This window comes from Heteronotia binoei, chromosome 20 (assembly GCF_032191835.1).
Source record: "Heteronotia binoei isolate CCM8104 ecotype False Entrance Well chromosome 20, APGP_CSIRO_Hbin_v1, whole genome shotgun sequence".
NCBI lineage: Eukaryota > Metazoa > Chordata > Lepidosauria > Squamata > Gekkonidae > Heteronotia > Heteronotia binoei.
Window position 1 is genome coordinate 16,844,179 of NC_083242.1, and position 17,329 is coordinate 16,861,507.

General features: G+C 49.6%; 1 protein-coding gene across 1 annotated transcript; it reads right to left on the bottom strand.

Moving 5' to 3' along the window:
* Positions 1 to 7,317: 7,317 nt before the first annotated feature.
* On the bottom strand, positions 7,318 to 14,751 carry IGFALS (insulin like growth factor binding protein acid labile subunit). Its single transcript, XM_060260903.1, has 2 exons — positions 14,670 to 14,751; positions 7,318 to 11,230 (listed from the first exon to the last, which is right to left on the bottom strand). The coding sequence occupies exons 1-2, from the start codon at positions 14,677 to 14,679 to the stop codon at positions 9,429 to 9,431; spliced, it is 1,812 nt and encodes a 603-aa protein (XP_060116886.1). The 5' UTR covers positions 14,680 to 14,751; the 3' UTR covers positions 7,318 to 9,428.
* Positions 14,752 to 17,329: the final 2,578 nt, after the last annotated feature.

A 17,329-nucleotide genomic window follows, 5' to 3' on the forward strand; every position in this document is an offset into this window, starting at 1 on the left:
ACCTGGGACCTTCTGCTTACCAAGCAGATGCTTTACCACTGAGCCACCATCCCTCCCTAATGCTGTCACTCAATTACAGAGTGCTGCGCAGAGATCTTCTGGGTGGAAGCAAGCAGGAAGCCAGGAGAACGCCAGGAAATTTAATCCACAAGAGAATTACTTTGATTAGCCTGTGGTTCTGTGCTGATAACGGCATGCCTTCTGCCCACACGAGGGACTCTTCTGCAGCTGTTCGCAGAACAGACCCATGCATTATTAGCACCAAGCAGGGCTTTTTTTGTAGCAGGAACTCCTTTGCATATTAGGCTGAGTTCATTTATTGTAATTAGCCATTGGCTGTTACAAGTGTACAAAAATCTCAGGAAAGGCAGAGCAAACTGGAGGTTAATGAACATACAAAATATCATTTAAGGCAAAAGAGTATAACAAATGCAATCCAAGAACAACAGAAATATGCACATAAATCTACAAATCATCCCTTTGCATTGCCACCTTGGCATGTATTTTCTTTGCTGCGAGAGCCAGTTTGGTGCAGTGGTTAAGTGTGCAGACTCTTATCTGGGAGAACCGGGTTTGATTCCCCACTCCTCCACTTGCAGCTGCTGGAATGGCCTTGGGTCAGCCAGAGCTCTGGCAGAGTTGTTCTTGAAAGGGCAGCTTCTGGGACAGCTCTCTCAGCCCCATTTGCCTCACAGGCTGTCTGCTGTGGGGGAGGAGGGTAAAGGAGATTGTGAGCGGCTCTGAGACTCTGTCCTTGAAAGGGCAGCTTTTGAGAGAGCTCTCTCAGCCCCACCCACCTCACACGGTGTATGTTGTGGGTGGGGGGAAAGTAAAGGAGATTGTGAGCTGCTCTGAGATTCGGAGTGGAGGGCGGGATATAAATGCAATATCATCTTCACCAGTATCATCTTCCCACTCTCTCTTGTCCCAGTCCTGGTTTCTCTGGTCTCTTGGTGCCAAGAGTGCAAGTCCCTGACCTGAATAGCCCAGGCTAGCCCGATCCTATCAGATCTTGGAAGTTAAGCAGGGTCGGCCTTGGCTAGTATCTGGGAGGGCAACCTGCAAGGAATATCAGAGACGCAATGCAAAGGCAGGCAACGGCAAGCCACCTCTGAAATGTCTCTTGCCCTTAAAAGCCAGTCTAGCTCGCCACCTTGTGGTGCGTAATGCTAAAAGAGCTAGAACCAATGTTCCCTCTAAGCTGTGGAGTCTTGTGAGCAAAAATTCTACTTCATGAGCTACTGGCGTTAAAGTGGTGAGCTTACTGCATAAGTTAGTTTGCTCTGGGAGGTCGTTTTCCCTGAGCTTAGACAAAAATGCATGAGCTGGAGGCTAAAAAATTGTGAGCTAGCTCACACTAACTCAGTTTAGAGGGGACATTGGCTAGAACTGCTGGGTGCCAGACAATCTTAGGATCTCTTGGCTATACTACAAATAATGCCATACAATAATTGTTAATTATTGTTAGAACGCAGAATTCCCACACCCGTATCGCTAGGGTTGGTTCTCCCAGGTAAGAGTCCGTACACTTACCCACTACACCAAACTGGCTCTCTGTAGACTAACCTGAATGACATAACTGCGGACAGCACAACTGGGAATTCTTTTAAAGCAGCTATCGCAAGCAGCAGTAATAGCTGGACAGGTATAATTTAAAGGATTGCAAGGTCAAAGAACTGTTCCTTTAAAAAGCACAAGGCTGTGCTCTGGAGGCTGCGAGGTGCTCCTGCATTATGAAACCCCCTTTTTTATTGCCTCTGCCCAGTGCAATTTGGGTGATAGCTTGTCTGCCTGGGGATTTGAATCCTAAAGTCAACGTCTGCTTGAGGTCACGGTTTTCAGACTTAACAAGCAGTTGCAAAATTCTGGCCACGCTCAGGGAGGGTCTGTCTCGGGGGTGGGGTGTGAGCAAGCCAGGGGCAAGTCTGTTCTCTGCTAGCTCCATCTGAACGGGACCAGTGGCAGAGTGTGTGGAAGTCTGAGGGGCACTTCTGCACGCACTTTGCGGCAGGGTTTTTTTTGGTAGCAGGAGCTCCTTTGCATATTAGGCCACACCCCCTTGATGTAGCCAATCCTCTCAGAGCTTACAGGACTCTTAGTACAGGGCCTACTGTAAGCTCCAGGAGGATTGGCTACGTCAAGGGGGTATGGCCTAATATGCAAAGGAGCTCCTGCTACTAAAAAAAAAGCCCTGAATATAAACGTATCTTTGAGCTTTGTTCAGATTTCTCTGGGCACTGTTCAGGCTAGAAGAAGAGTTGGTTTTACACCCCATCCTTCACTATTCAAAGGAGTCTCGGAGCGGCTTCCAGTCGCCTTCTGTTCCCACAATAGACACCCTGGTGAGGGAAGTGGGGCTGAGAGAGCTCTGAGAGAACTGCTGTGAGAGGACAAGGTCACCCAGCTGGCTGCATGTGGAAAAGTGAGGACTCAAGTCCAGTTCTCCGGATTAGAAACTGCCACTCTTGACCACTACACCAAACTGGTTACAAGAGGAAGAGGCCCATGGCCCCCAGTTCTCCTTAATGTCTGAGAAAGTTCAGAGATTTTCAAATCAGCACCATGGGAGTGGGGCTTCCTCAGCAGCCTTCCTTTGCAGCAAGGAAGAGGAGCCGTGTGAGAGCACTGCTGTGCTTTGGTTGGGGCTGAGATGGGGGATCTCCCTGCTGCAATCAGTGCCGGATTAAACCCTATGGAGGCCCCTAGGCAGTCGAAATCTCAGAGGCCCCCCCCCACAAATGATCTGAGTCGGTGTGCCTTCCCTTTGCTGCAGCCTGCAGGCCCCTTCTCAAAAGCCCCTTGGACAGAGCTCGGGGGGGGAGAGGCAAACCTGGCAACAACGCCAGCAGCAGCCGCACCAGGCAAGCCGGGCAGAGGGGCTCAGTTGCTGGCTGTGCATGGCGGCTGGGAGGGCTGCAAGCAGGGAGGAAACCAGCCAACCCAAGGCCCCATAGGCCAGTGCCTAGTTGGTTTAATTGTTAATCTGGCCCTGGCAGCAATTACAGGCTGAGCTGGACTGGGGAAGCCCTGCACTGGAATCTCAGCTCCTCCCGTGAACCAGCTTGGTTTGGGGCTAAGTGTGCGGACTCTTATCTGGGAGAACCGGGTTTGATTCGCCACTCCTCCACTTGCACCTGCTGGAATGGCCTTGGGTCAGCCATAGCTCTGGCAGAGGTTGTCCTTGAAAGGGCAGCTGCTGTGAGAGCTCCCTCAGCCCCACCCACCTCACAGGGTGTCTGTTGTGGGGGAGACGATATAGGAGATTGTAAGCCGCTCTAAGGCTCTGATTCAGGGAGAAGGGTGGGGTATAAATCTGCAATTCTTCTTCTATTTCTTCTGTGGGGATCTCAGTCTGCTCACTCTTTTGCAGTCTAAGCTAGCTCACAAAGTCACAAAAAAGGGAGAGGAAGGGGCTGTGTACAGGGCTCCGTGGAGGAAGGCAAGAGGATGTGAACGTGAGGAATGAATCAATCATGTAGGAGAACTTCCCGCAGATGATGTGCTTTGGTTGAACTTGCTGCCCAGGTGGAGTAACGGTGTTGGCCTGAAGCAGCAGAACAAAGCTAGAGTCCAGTGGCACCTTGTAAGATCAACAGAGTTTTATTCAAGGTTTAAGCTTTCATGTCCACGCACACTTCCTCAGATACACTGCAGTGGAAGTTAACAGTTTATATATACACACACAGGGGCCGTTTTGTACGAAAATAGGTGGTGGAGCTCATTAGTATAACTCATTCGCATATGCCACTCCCCACCAGCCAAAAGCAACCAAATGCAGGAAATGAGAGCCCCGGGTGAATGAGGCCTACTTGAGCTGGCTAGAGATGCAGCCAGCCCAAGCAGGCCTTGCTCACCTGGGGCTCTCCTTGGCCGCCCCCCCCCCCACAGTCAAAAGGCCAGCAAGCCACCTGCCACCCAAAATCACATAAGAAGTAGAGAAAGGGTGGCGTGGCCTTCTCCAGGGGTTAATGAGGGCTGCTGGGGGTGTGGCAAAGCTCCTGGTGGCTGGCTGGCTGACCACTCTCCTAATCCAGGGATTGTTATGCAACTGCACCTACTATTCAGTGGACAAGGTAGGTGGGGAGGAAGGGGGGAACCCTCAGAAAGGTTCAGGAGCTGCACTCCTGTGAGCTTCTGCTGAATCTGAGGCCTGCACACACACAGAGATGCCTTTACACAGGAGAACAGCAAATGAGTGTACATCTTATAGAATATCTTCAGGTCTTACAGTTGCCGCTGGACTCTAACGTTGTTGTTGCCTTTGATTAATTTAAGGGCTCTGCTTGCTGTGGTGGTGGTGGGGGGGGTGACACTTGAATCAGAATATAAAGTGAGGTCAGCAGGGGTGGAATTCTGGCAGGAGCTCCTTTGCATATTAGGCCACCCCCCCCCCCCCGATGCAGCCAATTCTCCAAGAGCTTACAAAAAAGCCTTGGAAGCTCCTGGAGGATTGGCTACCTCGGTGTGTGTGTGTGTGTGTGTGTGGCCTAATATGCAAAGGAGCTCCTGCTAGAATTCCACCCCTGGAGGTCAGGAAGGGGAGCTAACCTCACCATTGCCCCACATTTTGGTTTACAGGACACCATGCTCATGGATGCAGACTTGAGAATACACCACACATACATTGGAAACTGCCTTACACCAGATCAGCCATTGGACCATCCAAGTCAGTATTGCTTATTCTGACTGGCAGGGACTCCAGAGGTCTCTCGTGTCACCTCCCGCCAGATCCTTCTAATTGGAGATGCCGAAAACTGAACCTGGGACCTTCTGCAAGCCAAGCAGATGCTTTCGTGCTGAGCCACAGCCCCTTCACCTGAATTCCAAGTTATGCCACCCTGACCTGGGTAGATCCGGCAAGCCCATTCTTGTCAGATCTTGGAAGCTAAGCAGGGTCGACCCTGGCAAATACTTGGAAGTTGGATGGGAGACCTCCTTGGAATACCAGCAGTCAGGAGGCAGAGGCAGGCTCTATTCAGCCACCTCTCTGAATATCCTCCAGGCCCCCAGTAGGGGTCAGTCACCAGAGGTCCCCATGACTTCCAGGTTCTTCTCTGGCAAGTACTTGGATAGAAGACCTCCTTGGAATACCAGCAGTCAGGAGGGCAGGGGCAGGCTCTATTCAGCCACCTCTCTGAATATCCTCCAGGCCCCCAGTAGGGGTCAGTCACCAGAGGTTGCCATGACTTCAAGGTTCTTCTCTGGTAAGTACTTGGATAGAAGACCTCCTTGGAATACCAGCAGTCAGGAGGGCAGGGGCAGGCTCTATTCAGCCACCTCTCTGAATATCCTCCAGGCCCCCAGTAGGGGTCAGTCACCAGAGGTCCCCATGACTTCAAGGTTCTTCTCTGGCAAGTACTTGGATAGAAGACCTCCTTGGAATACCAGCAGTCAGGAGGGCAGGGGCAGGCTCTATTCAGCCACCTTCCTGAATATCCTCCAGGCCCCCAGTAGAGGTCAGTCACCAGAGGTTGCCATGAATTCCAGGTTCTTCTCTGGCAAGTCCTTGAATGGGAGGCCTCCTTGGAATACCAGCAGTGGGGAGGGCAGGGGCAGGCTTTATTCAGCCACCTCCCTGAATATCCTCCAGGTCTCCAGTAGGGGTCAGTCACCAGAGGTCACCATGACTTCCAGGTGCACGTGTGCACACACACACATTAAAAATAGAAAAAATACCTGAATTCTTATGCCTAGCCAAGCCTTTGTCCTTCTAACCCACCACTGTGGACACTTAACTCGCAGTGGTTTTCCAGGACTGGATGAAAGAGGAAAGATCTTTTTAAGGAGAGGCCTGTACTGAACCCTGCAGAAAAGCCTTTGCTTTTGCTTCCATTTGTAGATTCGGTGTCAGCGAAAATCGAGGGACATGAGGCTCTATGAGTTTCTAGACGGTTCGAAGATGTGAAAACCTAATTCTGTCCCCGAGTAAAACATCATAAGAAAACAAAAACGGTTTTGCCATTGCTCAAAAAAGGTTGATAAACTCACTGTGGATTATCTGATATGTGACCAGAACTGCTGCGTTTGTCAAGCCATCTGTTCCTGCATCCATCTTGAACTTCCACCGAAGAACTGTGAAGAAACCTGAGAAGGCAAAAGGCCCACCCAACCCTCCTTCTCAGATCATGCTCTAGTTCAGGGGTGGCCAACGGAGGCTCTCCAGATGTCTTTTGCCTACAACCCCCATCAGCCCCAGCCAGCATGGCCAATGGCTGGGGCTGATGGGAGTTGTTGGCAAAAAACATCTGGAGAACTACCGGTGGCCACCCCGGCTCTAGGTCAACTCACAACAACGGGCGGGAAGGTACCGACTGGATACTAGGACAAACTTCTTCACAGTCAGAGTTCTTCAGCAGTGGAACCAGCTACCGAGGGAGGTGGGGAGTCTTCAAGCAACTGCTGGACCAACACTGGTCAGGGATGCTCTAGGCTGATCCTGCCTTGAGCAGGGGGTTAGACTAGATGGCCTCCCTGACCCCTTCCAACTCGGTGGTTCTATGATGCCACACATATGGTGGGAACGGGGAGCATGGACGTCAAGGTGGAATGTTCTTGTGCCAAGCCCCATGTGGAAACAACAACCAAGAGCTTTTTTGTAGCAGGAACTCCTTTGCATATTAGGCGACGCCCCCCTGATGTAGCCAATCTTCCTGGAGCTAACAGTAGGCCCTGTTCTAAGAGCCCTGTAAACTCTTGGAGGATTGGCTACATCAGGGAGGTGTGGCCTAAGGAGTTCCTGCTATGAAAAAAGTCCTGGGTGAGACAAAGCACTGGAACCATGTGGCAAGCTGCCTCTCAGGCATACTGTGATGGCACAAGACCTCCCCAATATGAATATCCTGGGGAAAAGAGATAATAGTAATTGTGTATCAATGCAATAATTGGAATAGACAAGGATGACAGTTCAGAATACCATTCTGTGAGTTCAAATAACTGGAGCAAAAACATCAAAAATAACCTGTTCCAATAACAAAATTCAGCCATTTCTTTTAAAGACCCTATATATGCCAAAAACATTCAGATAAAGGCAATTCCCACCCACCCACGCCACTGCTGGTATCTTCTCATCTTATTAGCCAGTTTGGTGTAGTGGTTAAGAGCAAGGGACTCTAACCTGGAGAATTGGGTTTGATTCCCCACTCCTCCTCCACATGATGCCAACTGGGTGACCTTGGGTCAGTCACCGTTCTCTCCGATCACTCGCAAAAACTGTCTAGCTTGCCACCTAGTGGTGCACAGTGCTCAAAGGAGCTAGTCCTTCAGGCAGCTGGACAATCTTCAGATCCCCTAAATGGACCACACACAATGCCATCTGAAAACCATTATTTTCCATTTTATTTACACCACCCGTCTTCCAAGAATCCCAAAAGAGCATCTATCATTCCCTGCCCCCTTTTGTCCACATAACAATCCTGCAAAGTAGGTTAAGCTCGAGAGCTGGCCTGAGATCTTGCACTTAAATCGGTACCCACAGGGCTTTTTTTTGTAGCAGGAACTCCTTTGCATATTAGGTCGCACACCCCTAATGTAGCCAATCCTCCAAGAGCTTACAGGGCTCTTAGTACAAGGCCTACTGTAAGCTCCAGGAAGATTGGCTACATCAGGGGGTGTGGCTTAATATTCAAATGAGTTCCTGCTACAAAAAAAGCCCTGTGTACCCAGATTACAAGGAGCCCCATGGCGCAGAGTAGTAAAGCTGCAGTACTGCAGTCCAAGCTCTCGGCTCACGACCAATCCCGGCAGAAGCTGGGTTCAGATAGCCGGCTCCAGTTTGACTCAGCCTTCCATCCTTCTGAGGTCGGTAAAATGAATACGCAGCTTGCTGGGGGGAAAGTGCAGATGACTGGGGAAGGCGATGGGAAACCACCCTGTAGAAAGTCTGCGTGAAAACGTCACGGTGCGACGTCACCCCAGAGTCAGAAATGACTGGTGCTTGCACAGGGGACCTTTCCTTTATCTTTACCCAGATTTACAGAGTTCGTAGCAAAGTGCAGATCTGAACAGAGAGGGTCTTTGCAGTCCTTATCCAGTTTTAGACTGTTGCATTATCCCAACGCTCTGCAAATAAGGATCATTCCAAACAGTCTCCCACTGGGAAGTTCTCAGATTATGAAGAGAGCTCCCTGCCCTCCTGAGACATCAGTGATATTTCTAGCATTGTGCTACATGTACATTTGGGTATCTTTCTTTTGTGTTATTGTGAGTCTTTTTCTCCTATTGTGTCTCAATACAATCTTACAGTTTTTAGTAGGGGTCATTTTGTAGAAAAAGAGGTGCCGGAGCTCATTAGCGCAAATCATTTGCAGAACTCACTCGCATTTGCCATCTCCACCCCCTGACATCACCAGGAGCTGGACTCAATTATATCAGCTCAGCATCTACCTTAAAATGCTTCTGGAATTGGAATCATCATAAAACCTCACCATACTCTTTACTTTTCCTATGTGGCCACAGTAGCATGATGAAGATTTCCATCTGTCTGCTTTATATGTTTCGGTTATTTCCCCATTTTTGGTGGGGTAAAATATTAGAAAGTTTGTCAAATTTTAGGGGGTTTGAACAATGGAGCCCAGATGCAATGGGTTTTTTTTGGGGGGGGGGAGAAAGAAAGAGCACAATAACATTGAGCGGTTCTGAAGCTCCGCTCCTGTGAACTCCTGCTCAAAATGAGGCCTGGTTTTTAGTATTTCTTAATTATAGTTTCAGGGCCCCGTGGCACAGAGTGGTAAAGCTGCAGTACTACAGTTGGAGCCCTCTGCTCACGACCTGAGTTTGATCCCAGCGGAAGCTGGTTCAGGTAGCTGGCTCGAGGTTGACTCAGCCTTCCATCCTTCCGAGATCGGTAAAATGAGTCCCCAGCTTGCTGGGGGGAAAGTGTAGATGACTGGGGAAGGCAATGGCAAACCACCCCGTAAGAAGTCTGCCGTGAAAACCTTGTGAAAGCAATGTCACCCCAGAGTCGGAAACGACTGGTGCTTGCACAGGGGACTACCTTTTTTTAAATGATAGCTTCATTCCCTGTCAAGCTCTTCTTTTGTGGGGTAGGTAGCTTTCCGGTGTTCTTGCAGCACCGAATTCTCTTTCTTCCCCCAACCCATTTTTTAAAAAATTGTTATTGGTCAATATTGTCATGTGGGATAGCTGACAATTGGGTTCAAGTGCTCAGGTCATACTGTGCCAAGTCAAGCGGTAGGCTACCAGTCCTCAGGGATAGTGAGGAAAAAAGACTTGCCTAAAAGACACCCCATCAAAACCCAGAGATTGTTTTGTTCTTCCCCCGTGCATGATGAAGTTGAGCGGGTGCGGGGAAGGAGCCTCTGTTCCGCACAGTCACGACCTCATTACGTTATGGATGAAGGGATAAACCAGAGGCTGACACCGGCTAAGCAGAAAAAGGAAGGACGTGTTTTGGAAGGAAAGACGGGTAGTTAGCAATCAACAAAATGGTCTTCGGGGACGTCCCTCAGGTCCAGTCCCATGACGTCTGCTGGGCTAAGGCAGGTGACGTTGTTGTACGAGTACACCGGAGCGTCCCCTTCTGTGACGGACTGCGTGTACCGCAGGACCACGGTGGGGTTCTGCAAAGCAAAGTCCCGTAGGCCTTTCAGGGAACAGTTGCAATCCCATTTGTTCCTCTCTAGCCACAACTGAGCCAGTTTGGGGGAAGTGCCCAGCCAACCCACCAAGAAGGTTTGGAGCGAGTTGTTCTTGACGTTCAGATACTCCAGTTTCGATAAGGGTGCGAGGACATCCCCGTCCAGTGTCTCCAGGTCATTGTTGGAGAGGTCAAGCCAGGAGAGGCGCCGAAGCGGGGCAAAGGCTTCGGGAGAGATTTCCAGCAGCTGGTTAGAGGACAGGAGAAGATATTCCAGGTTCCCCAGGCCTGCGAACTGGTTGGGGAGGAGCCTGGTCAGCCTGTTGTTCTTCAGGTCCAGATCGAGAAGGTCGTGCAAATCGCTGAGGCCGTGATCCTCTATCACGGCAATGGCATTGTGCCGCAAGAACAGTCTCCGGAGGCTGGAGAGATTCGAGAACATTTGTGGTCTGATCCGGCTCAGGCAGCTGTTCTCCAGATGAAGGCTGTGCAGCTGGCTGAGACCCCGGAAAGCAAAATCGGGGAGGCTCTTCAGGCAGTTGCCCGACAGGTTCATTACGGCCACGTTGGCGAGGCCCAGGAACACCCCGGCTCGGATCTCTTGAAGCTGGTTGTCGTTAAGAGCCAGAACCTCGAGCTGACCGAGTTTCTCGAAGCCCCTCTCGGCCAGGCTCCTGAGCCTGTTGTTCCCCAGCTGCAGCTCTTCCAAGAACTGAAGGTCTCGGAAGGTCCTCGGCCTCAAGCCGGCAATCGAATTGCTCGATAGGCGCAAAACATGCAGGGTTGAGAGGCCAAAGAACGTGTCTTCGAACAGCGTGGTCAGGCGGTTGTGGGACAGGTCCAACCACCGTAGGGACTTCATGCCCATGAAGGCCCGGGGGGCGACGGCATTGATTTGGTTGTGATGCAGGTAGAGTTTCTGCAGCTTCTGCAGCTTCGTGAAGATGTTCCCTTTGATGCCCTTGAGGGTGTTCCCGCTTAAGTCCAGCTCTCTCAGCTCCGTGAGGCTGTAGAAGAGCTGGTGCTGCAGGTAGTGGAGCTTATTGCTGGCCAGGACGAGCTCCCTCAGGTTGGGCAGGTCGTGAAACACTCTATCGGGCAGCACCACCAAGGAGTTCCATCCCAGGTTCAAGTACCAGAGGTTGGACAACCCGGCAAACACCCCCTCTTCCATCTTGGCAAACTGGTTGTTGTTGAGATTTAAGGAGGCCAGGTTCTGCAGGTGGAGGAAAATGTTGGGGGCCAGCGATTTCAAGCGGTTGCGCTCCAGGAATAAGGAGTACAGCCCTTCCAAGCCGTGGAAGGCGTGCTGTTCGATGAGCATCAACTGGCTGCCCTGCAGGTTGAGGAATTCCAGGTTGGAGAGGTTGCGGAAGGTCAGAGCCGGCAAGGAGGTGAAGTTGTTGCCGTCCAGCCAAAGCAGCCGCACGGCCCTGGGGACGTCTCCCGGGATGCTCGTGAGGTTCCGAGAACTGCAGTAGATGCTCAACTCATCGTTGCAGTCGTCGTAGCTGCAGAAGCACGGGCTAGGGCATTTCTGGCTTTCCGCCACAGCGGACTCTTTAGCGGTTTCCGCTTCGAGGGACTGGGACCCCGCCACCCAAGCCCAGAGAAGAGCCAGAGTCAGCGCTGTTTCTGTCGGGCAAAGAAATAAAAAGCGAAGCTCATTAAACTGGCAAAGGAACAGTGGTGTGGCAAGAGTACAAAGGTGTATGAGAAATCTGGATGTTTGCACGGCGGTCCCGCGAGGCCGTGCGGAGCTCATATGATTTCAGCTTTCATTGACCAAAAATAGAGTTTCTAGGCCTCAAGACTGCAACAGAATGCTGTCATAGATCAGACTTTTAAACAGGGGTGGAATTCTAGCAGAAGCTCCTTTGCATACGAGGCCACACCTCCCTGATGTAGCTAATCCTCCAAGAGCCTACAAGGCTTTTTTAATAAGCTCTTGGAGGATTGGCTACACCAGGAAGATGTGGCCTAATATGCAAAGGAGCTCCTGCTAGAATTCCGCCCCTACTTTTAAATAATATAGGGACTCCAAATGGGTGATGCTTTTGGATATGGATTACAAGACTGGAACATGAAGCCTGTTAACAAGTCAGCATGAGGAGTTTTGTTGAACGCCTAACCATTCAACAACAAGGTTGTGATCTCACACACTAAATAGTGCACTTTCAATCCACTTTCACTGCAGTTTCCAACTGTGTGAACTGGCAAAATCCAGTTGGAAAGTGCATTAAAAGTGGATTGAAAGTGCATTATTTCCTGCAAGTTAAGCCACACCGAACAGACTTCAGCAGGATTCTGAGTAGACCACCTTCAAATTGCTCTTTAAATCTCTCCCAACTTTCCTTCCAGCCTGTTTGTTGTCACCTACTTGGACGCGACTTGGGCCTCCATGAACTCCCCAGAGAAAAGCAGACCAAACACTGCGCTTCTGTCCACGGATGGTTTTTCTTGCATTTGTCCAGCATTAAGTCCAGATAAAGGGACTGTATGAAAACTAACGTCCCTCACCTTTCACTGTCCTAACAAAGCGAGGATTTAGCAACAACTAGCTGGAGCTGACACAAGGAAGTTGAATGCAGCAATGTGAGTGAAAATCACAGGGCACTTATTTTCATAGATGAAATGATGTGAACAAATCCTTTAATAGTTTGAGAAACTTTGCGACACTCATGGCTTTCTGGAATGCATCCATTAGCAATAAGGTTGCTGAGTCCAACTCCAGAAAAATCTGGGGACTTTGGGGGTGGAGCCAGGAGACTGAGGGTGGAGCCAGGAGCAAGGTTGTGACAAGCACAACTGAATTCTGAAAGGAGTTGTGGCAATCACATTTAAAAGGACCGCACACCCTTTAAATGCCTTCCTTCCATTTGGAAATAATGAAAGATAGGGGCACCTTCTTTGGGGGCTCATAGAATTGGACCCCCCTATCCAATCCTTTTGAAACTTGGGGGGGGGGTGTTTTGAGGAGAGGCATCAGATGCTATGCTGCAAATTCAGGGCCTCTATCTCAAAAAGCAGCCCCCCTGAGCTCCAGATACCCACAGATCATTTCTCCATTATTCCCTAATGCACAATGGAGTGCCCAGCAGACATTTCCCTCCCCCCCCCACACTTTCTGCTAACCCTGAAAGGGGGGAAGGGCCTCCAAACCAGGGGATCCCCTGCCCTCGCCTGGGGATTAGAACAAACTGGAAACCACCGCGTAGAGATTGATAAGAAGTAGGACAAACACTGTGTAATTTAACACGCTTCAAATAAATGCTACACACTTTTTAAACTTTGATACACAATTCATTGGAACTAAAAATATACTTCTAAACAAGATTCATATCACTCTAACCGAGCTCAAAATTCATAAATGATTTTGATGGTCCCGTAAAGTCCACATTCAGTCCTCTAATCGCTAGGTATACTTCCTAGTGCCGCACCTGTTAGATAGAGGACTGCTATCTCTATTTATTTGAAGCGTGTTAAATTACACAGTGTTTGGCCTACTTCTTACCCAGCTGGGGATTGGCAACCCTGGTTAGCAAAATCAGATGTTCTTGGGGCGGGGGCGGGACTTGGTGGGACAGGTCTCCTTTTTTCAATTCACATCACGGCTTTGTGTAGCAGAATGCAGAACACATCTGGGCTTACTTGAGGGTCTCTTTGTAAACAAGAGTGGCCCCATGGCACAGAGTGGTAAAGCAGCAGTACTGCAGTGCTGTGGTCTGAACTCTCTGCTCACAACCTGAGTTCAATTCCAGTGGAAGCTGGATTCAGGTAGCCGGCTCCAGGTTGACTCAGCCTTCCATCCTTCTGAGGTCGGTAAAATGAGGACCCAGCTTGTGCTGGGGGAAGTGTATATGACTGGGGAAGGCAATGGCAAACCACCCCGTAAAAAGTCTGCCGTGAGAATGCTGTGAAAGCAACATCACCCCAGAGTCGGAAACGACTGGTGCTTGCACAGGGGACCTTTCCTTTCCTCTTCTTGTAAATAAGGCATCAGAGCTTCCCTCAATGGCTTGCAAACAGCTGGTTCCTTGAAGGCTGCCCTTTTAAGGGGATGGCTCCCATCCCAACCCTAATAGGTATGCTTTAAGATCAGGCACAATGGCTGTGTGCATGGACACATGGCTATAAATACAGCAGCGTGCATGTAGATTTCTTTACCCCCCCTCCAGCTATAAAATGCGATTTATTCCTAAATAGGAAACGAGGCAGTCTCTGCTGTCCTGGGACTGGTTTATGGATGCAACCAAATGAGGAGGTGCAACACATCGTAGCCTGAATTGGTTCCGTCTAAATGGGAAATCTGAACAGCATATAATAAAAACTAGGCTAGAACTTTCTTCGCTCTCTCTGCCTGGAACACTATATTTTATTTCCAGAGAACCTGTATAGTCACAGTTTCTGTGAGTATAGTCTCTGTATTTTTATTTGTGGTATTTGAATTTTATGGCATTGTTTTTCAACTTGTACTTTCTGTATTCCGCAGTCCCTTAATTCTGCTGTTCCCCCCCCCCTTGCATAATTTTGTATATAAAGATCTGCCCGTTAAGGCCTTGCGACGCTTCACAGTGTGGGCTCTAGAAGACTGCAGATTTATAGCCCGCCCTTCTCTCTGAATCAGACCCTGCGAACCCTAGGCTCTAGCCTAGGGGGGGCCAAACTTGCTTAATGTAAGAGCCACACAGAATAAAGTCAGTTGTTTGAGAGCTGCTAGACAGACAGACAGACAGATAGGAAGGGGGGAGGGAAGGGAGGAGGAAGGAAGGCAAATAGATGGGGAGGAAGAGGTAGAAAGGGAGGGAAAGGTGGAAAGAAAACAACTTCAACTTTAAATGCCTTCTCCAAGCTGGCCGATGGGCCATTGGGGGCTTTGAAAGCCACCCAATACGTGTGAAAGAGCCACATCTGTATCCCGAGCCGCAGTTTGGCCAGCCCTGCTCTAGCCCACAGAGGTTTATGCAGGAGGGAAACTGGGTTCACCTTTAAGGTGCCAGAGAGAGCTTGATCCCGTCCCCCACTCCTGCAACAGAAAGAAGCCACAGCTGGGGAGGGGAGTCCGTCCTCTTACCTTTTCTCATGTTTGCCGGCCAACCTGTGGCAGCCAAAGTTCTGCACGGCAGTCCCAGGAAGCAGCTTCTGCTGTCTGCATCTCCCCCCCTACTGATAATGCAGCCTTACAGCAGTTGCTTTGACACTTGTCCAGCCGGGCTGTTTTCCTTAACCCTTCTGGTACTGGTTTAGGAACGCCAGGCAGAGTGGAGTTGACCCACGTAAGCAGAGTGAACCTCTGCACAGGCAAAAGAAGCCTGGATGGGAAAGGGGAGCCGGGAGGCGAAGGGAGCCCAGCGAGCAGGCGTTTATGGCGGGGATGGGAAGAGCTGCCTCCTTGCAACTCTGGCCATCGGTCCGTCTAGCCAGGGCCCGTATCTAATCTGGCGGCTCGCAGGTCTCCAAGGTCTCAGGCGGCGGTCACGCCCAGATCTACTACCTGATAGCGCTGGACTGGAGCTCCTGGGGACCGAAGGGATTCTGCAAACAAACAGAAGCTGCGGCCCCCTCAAAGGATTCTCGGGGGGGGGGGGACAAGCTGGAAAGGATTCAGGTGCAGTTGTATGGAAAGAGCAACAAAAGAAGAACACTGCCGGATGAGACCTTCTGGTTCAGAGGTGGCAGCTCGGGAGCCATGTGTGGCTCTTTCACACATATTGTGTGGCTCTCGGGGTCTCGAAGTGTGTGTCAGCCAGCTTGGAGAAGGAGTTGGTCTCTCTCAGTCACTTCTCCAAGCCAAGCCAGCTTGCAGAATGCATTTAAAGTTGCTTTCTTTCCACCACTCCCTCCCGTTCTACCTCCATCCTCCCCCATTTGCTTTCTTTCCATCTTACCCTCCCTCCCTCCTTGTCTTTTTTGTTTTGTTTTAACAATTTTTATCATTAAGTTTTTAGTTACGGGGAAGGAAAGAAGGAACATGGGGGGCAGAGGAAAGGGGGGGTTGTGGGGGGGGGGAGAGCACATATCTTTTCCATTTCTATTTTTCTTTCATTTTATCACTTAATTTTTACTATTATTTCATAACCTTTATAACATTTACATTTGTTCTTTCTCTTCATTTCTTATATCATCCAAACATTTTGTTAATGCTCTCCCTTCCTTGTCTTGCAGCTCTCAAACATCTGACGTTTATTCTGTGTGGCTCTTACATCAAGCAGGCTTGGCCACCTCTGCTCAACTAGAAGCAGAAGCAGATGTAGTGTATGTGGTCATTGGCCGTCATCATACAAGATTAAACACAGCATCATAAAAGTAAAAAAGGTAAAGGTAGTCCCCTGTGCAAGCACCAGTCCTTTCCGACTCTGGGGTGACGTTGCTTTCACGTTTTCAGGGCAGACTTTTTACGGGGTGGTTTGCCATTGCCTTCCCCAGTCATCTACACTTTCCCCCAGCAAGCTGGGGACTCATTTTACTGACCTCAGAAGGATGGAAGGCTGAGTCAACCTGGAGCCAGCTACCTGAACCCAGCTTCCACTGAGATCATAAAAGTAGTCAAACAGAAATAAAGACTGGCCCAATAAATATACAGAACAATGGGTTAAGTGGGTTACAACCTTAAATACATTACTAAAATATTCACCCCTATTCTAGTTCAACATCTGTAGCCCCAGAAGGTAGGACCAGAACCAACGGGTTGAAATTAAATCAAAAGCGTTTCCGGCGCAACATGAGGAAGAACTTCCTGACCGTTAGAGCGATTCCTCAGTGGAACAGGCTTCCTCGGGAGGTGGTGGGCTCTCCTTCCTTGAAGGTTTTTAAACAGAGGATAGATGGACATCTAACAGCAATGAAGATCCTGTGAATTTAGGGGGAGGTGTTTGTGAGTTTCCTGCCTTGTGCAGGGGGTTGGACTAGATGACCCTGGAGGTCCCTTCTGACTCTATGACAGGGCCAGATCTAAGGGGGACAGAGGGGGGCGCTTGCCCCGGGTGCTGATGCAGGGGGACCCCCCAAATTGGGTATGGAGTCCATTGTATTCTATGGGACCATAAGATAGAATGGGACCATAAAGGGGCATCATTTTTTAATTTTGCCCCGCTTCAAAAAACATGTAGACCCGGTCCTGCTCTATGATTCTATCTAGTGCAGTGAGATGCCCCAGAAAACACACAAGTGGGGGGCACAGAGGCCCTTTGCTGCTGCTCTCCGTTCACAGAATACACTGTACCTGTATGTACGTATGCAGGGCTGGGATTCTAGCAGGAGCTCCTTTGCATATTAGGCCACACCCCCGATGTAGCCAATCCTCCAAGAGCTTACAAAAATGAGTCTTGTAAGCTCTTGGAAGATTGGCTACATCAGGGGATGTGGCCTATTATGCAAAGGAGCTCCAGCTAGAATTCCACCCCTGTATGTATGTAAGTAATGGGACAGTCTGCTCATCTCCTAATATCTAGTCATTTAGTTTGGTCCAACTGGATGAAGCTCTTGTTTATTTATTTATTTATTTTATTTATTTAAGATTTATATCCCGCCCTTCCCACAAGTGGCTCAGGGCGGCTTCCAATAGTAGATCCATCAAAATTACATATATAAAGGGATCCATATTTAAAACAGATAAAACAGATAAAACAAATAAAACCCTACCTCTGCTCCATATTTTTATCTAACCCCTTCTTGAAGGTGGCTATACTTGTGGACGCCACCACCTCCTGTGGCAGTGAATTCCACATGTTAATC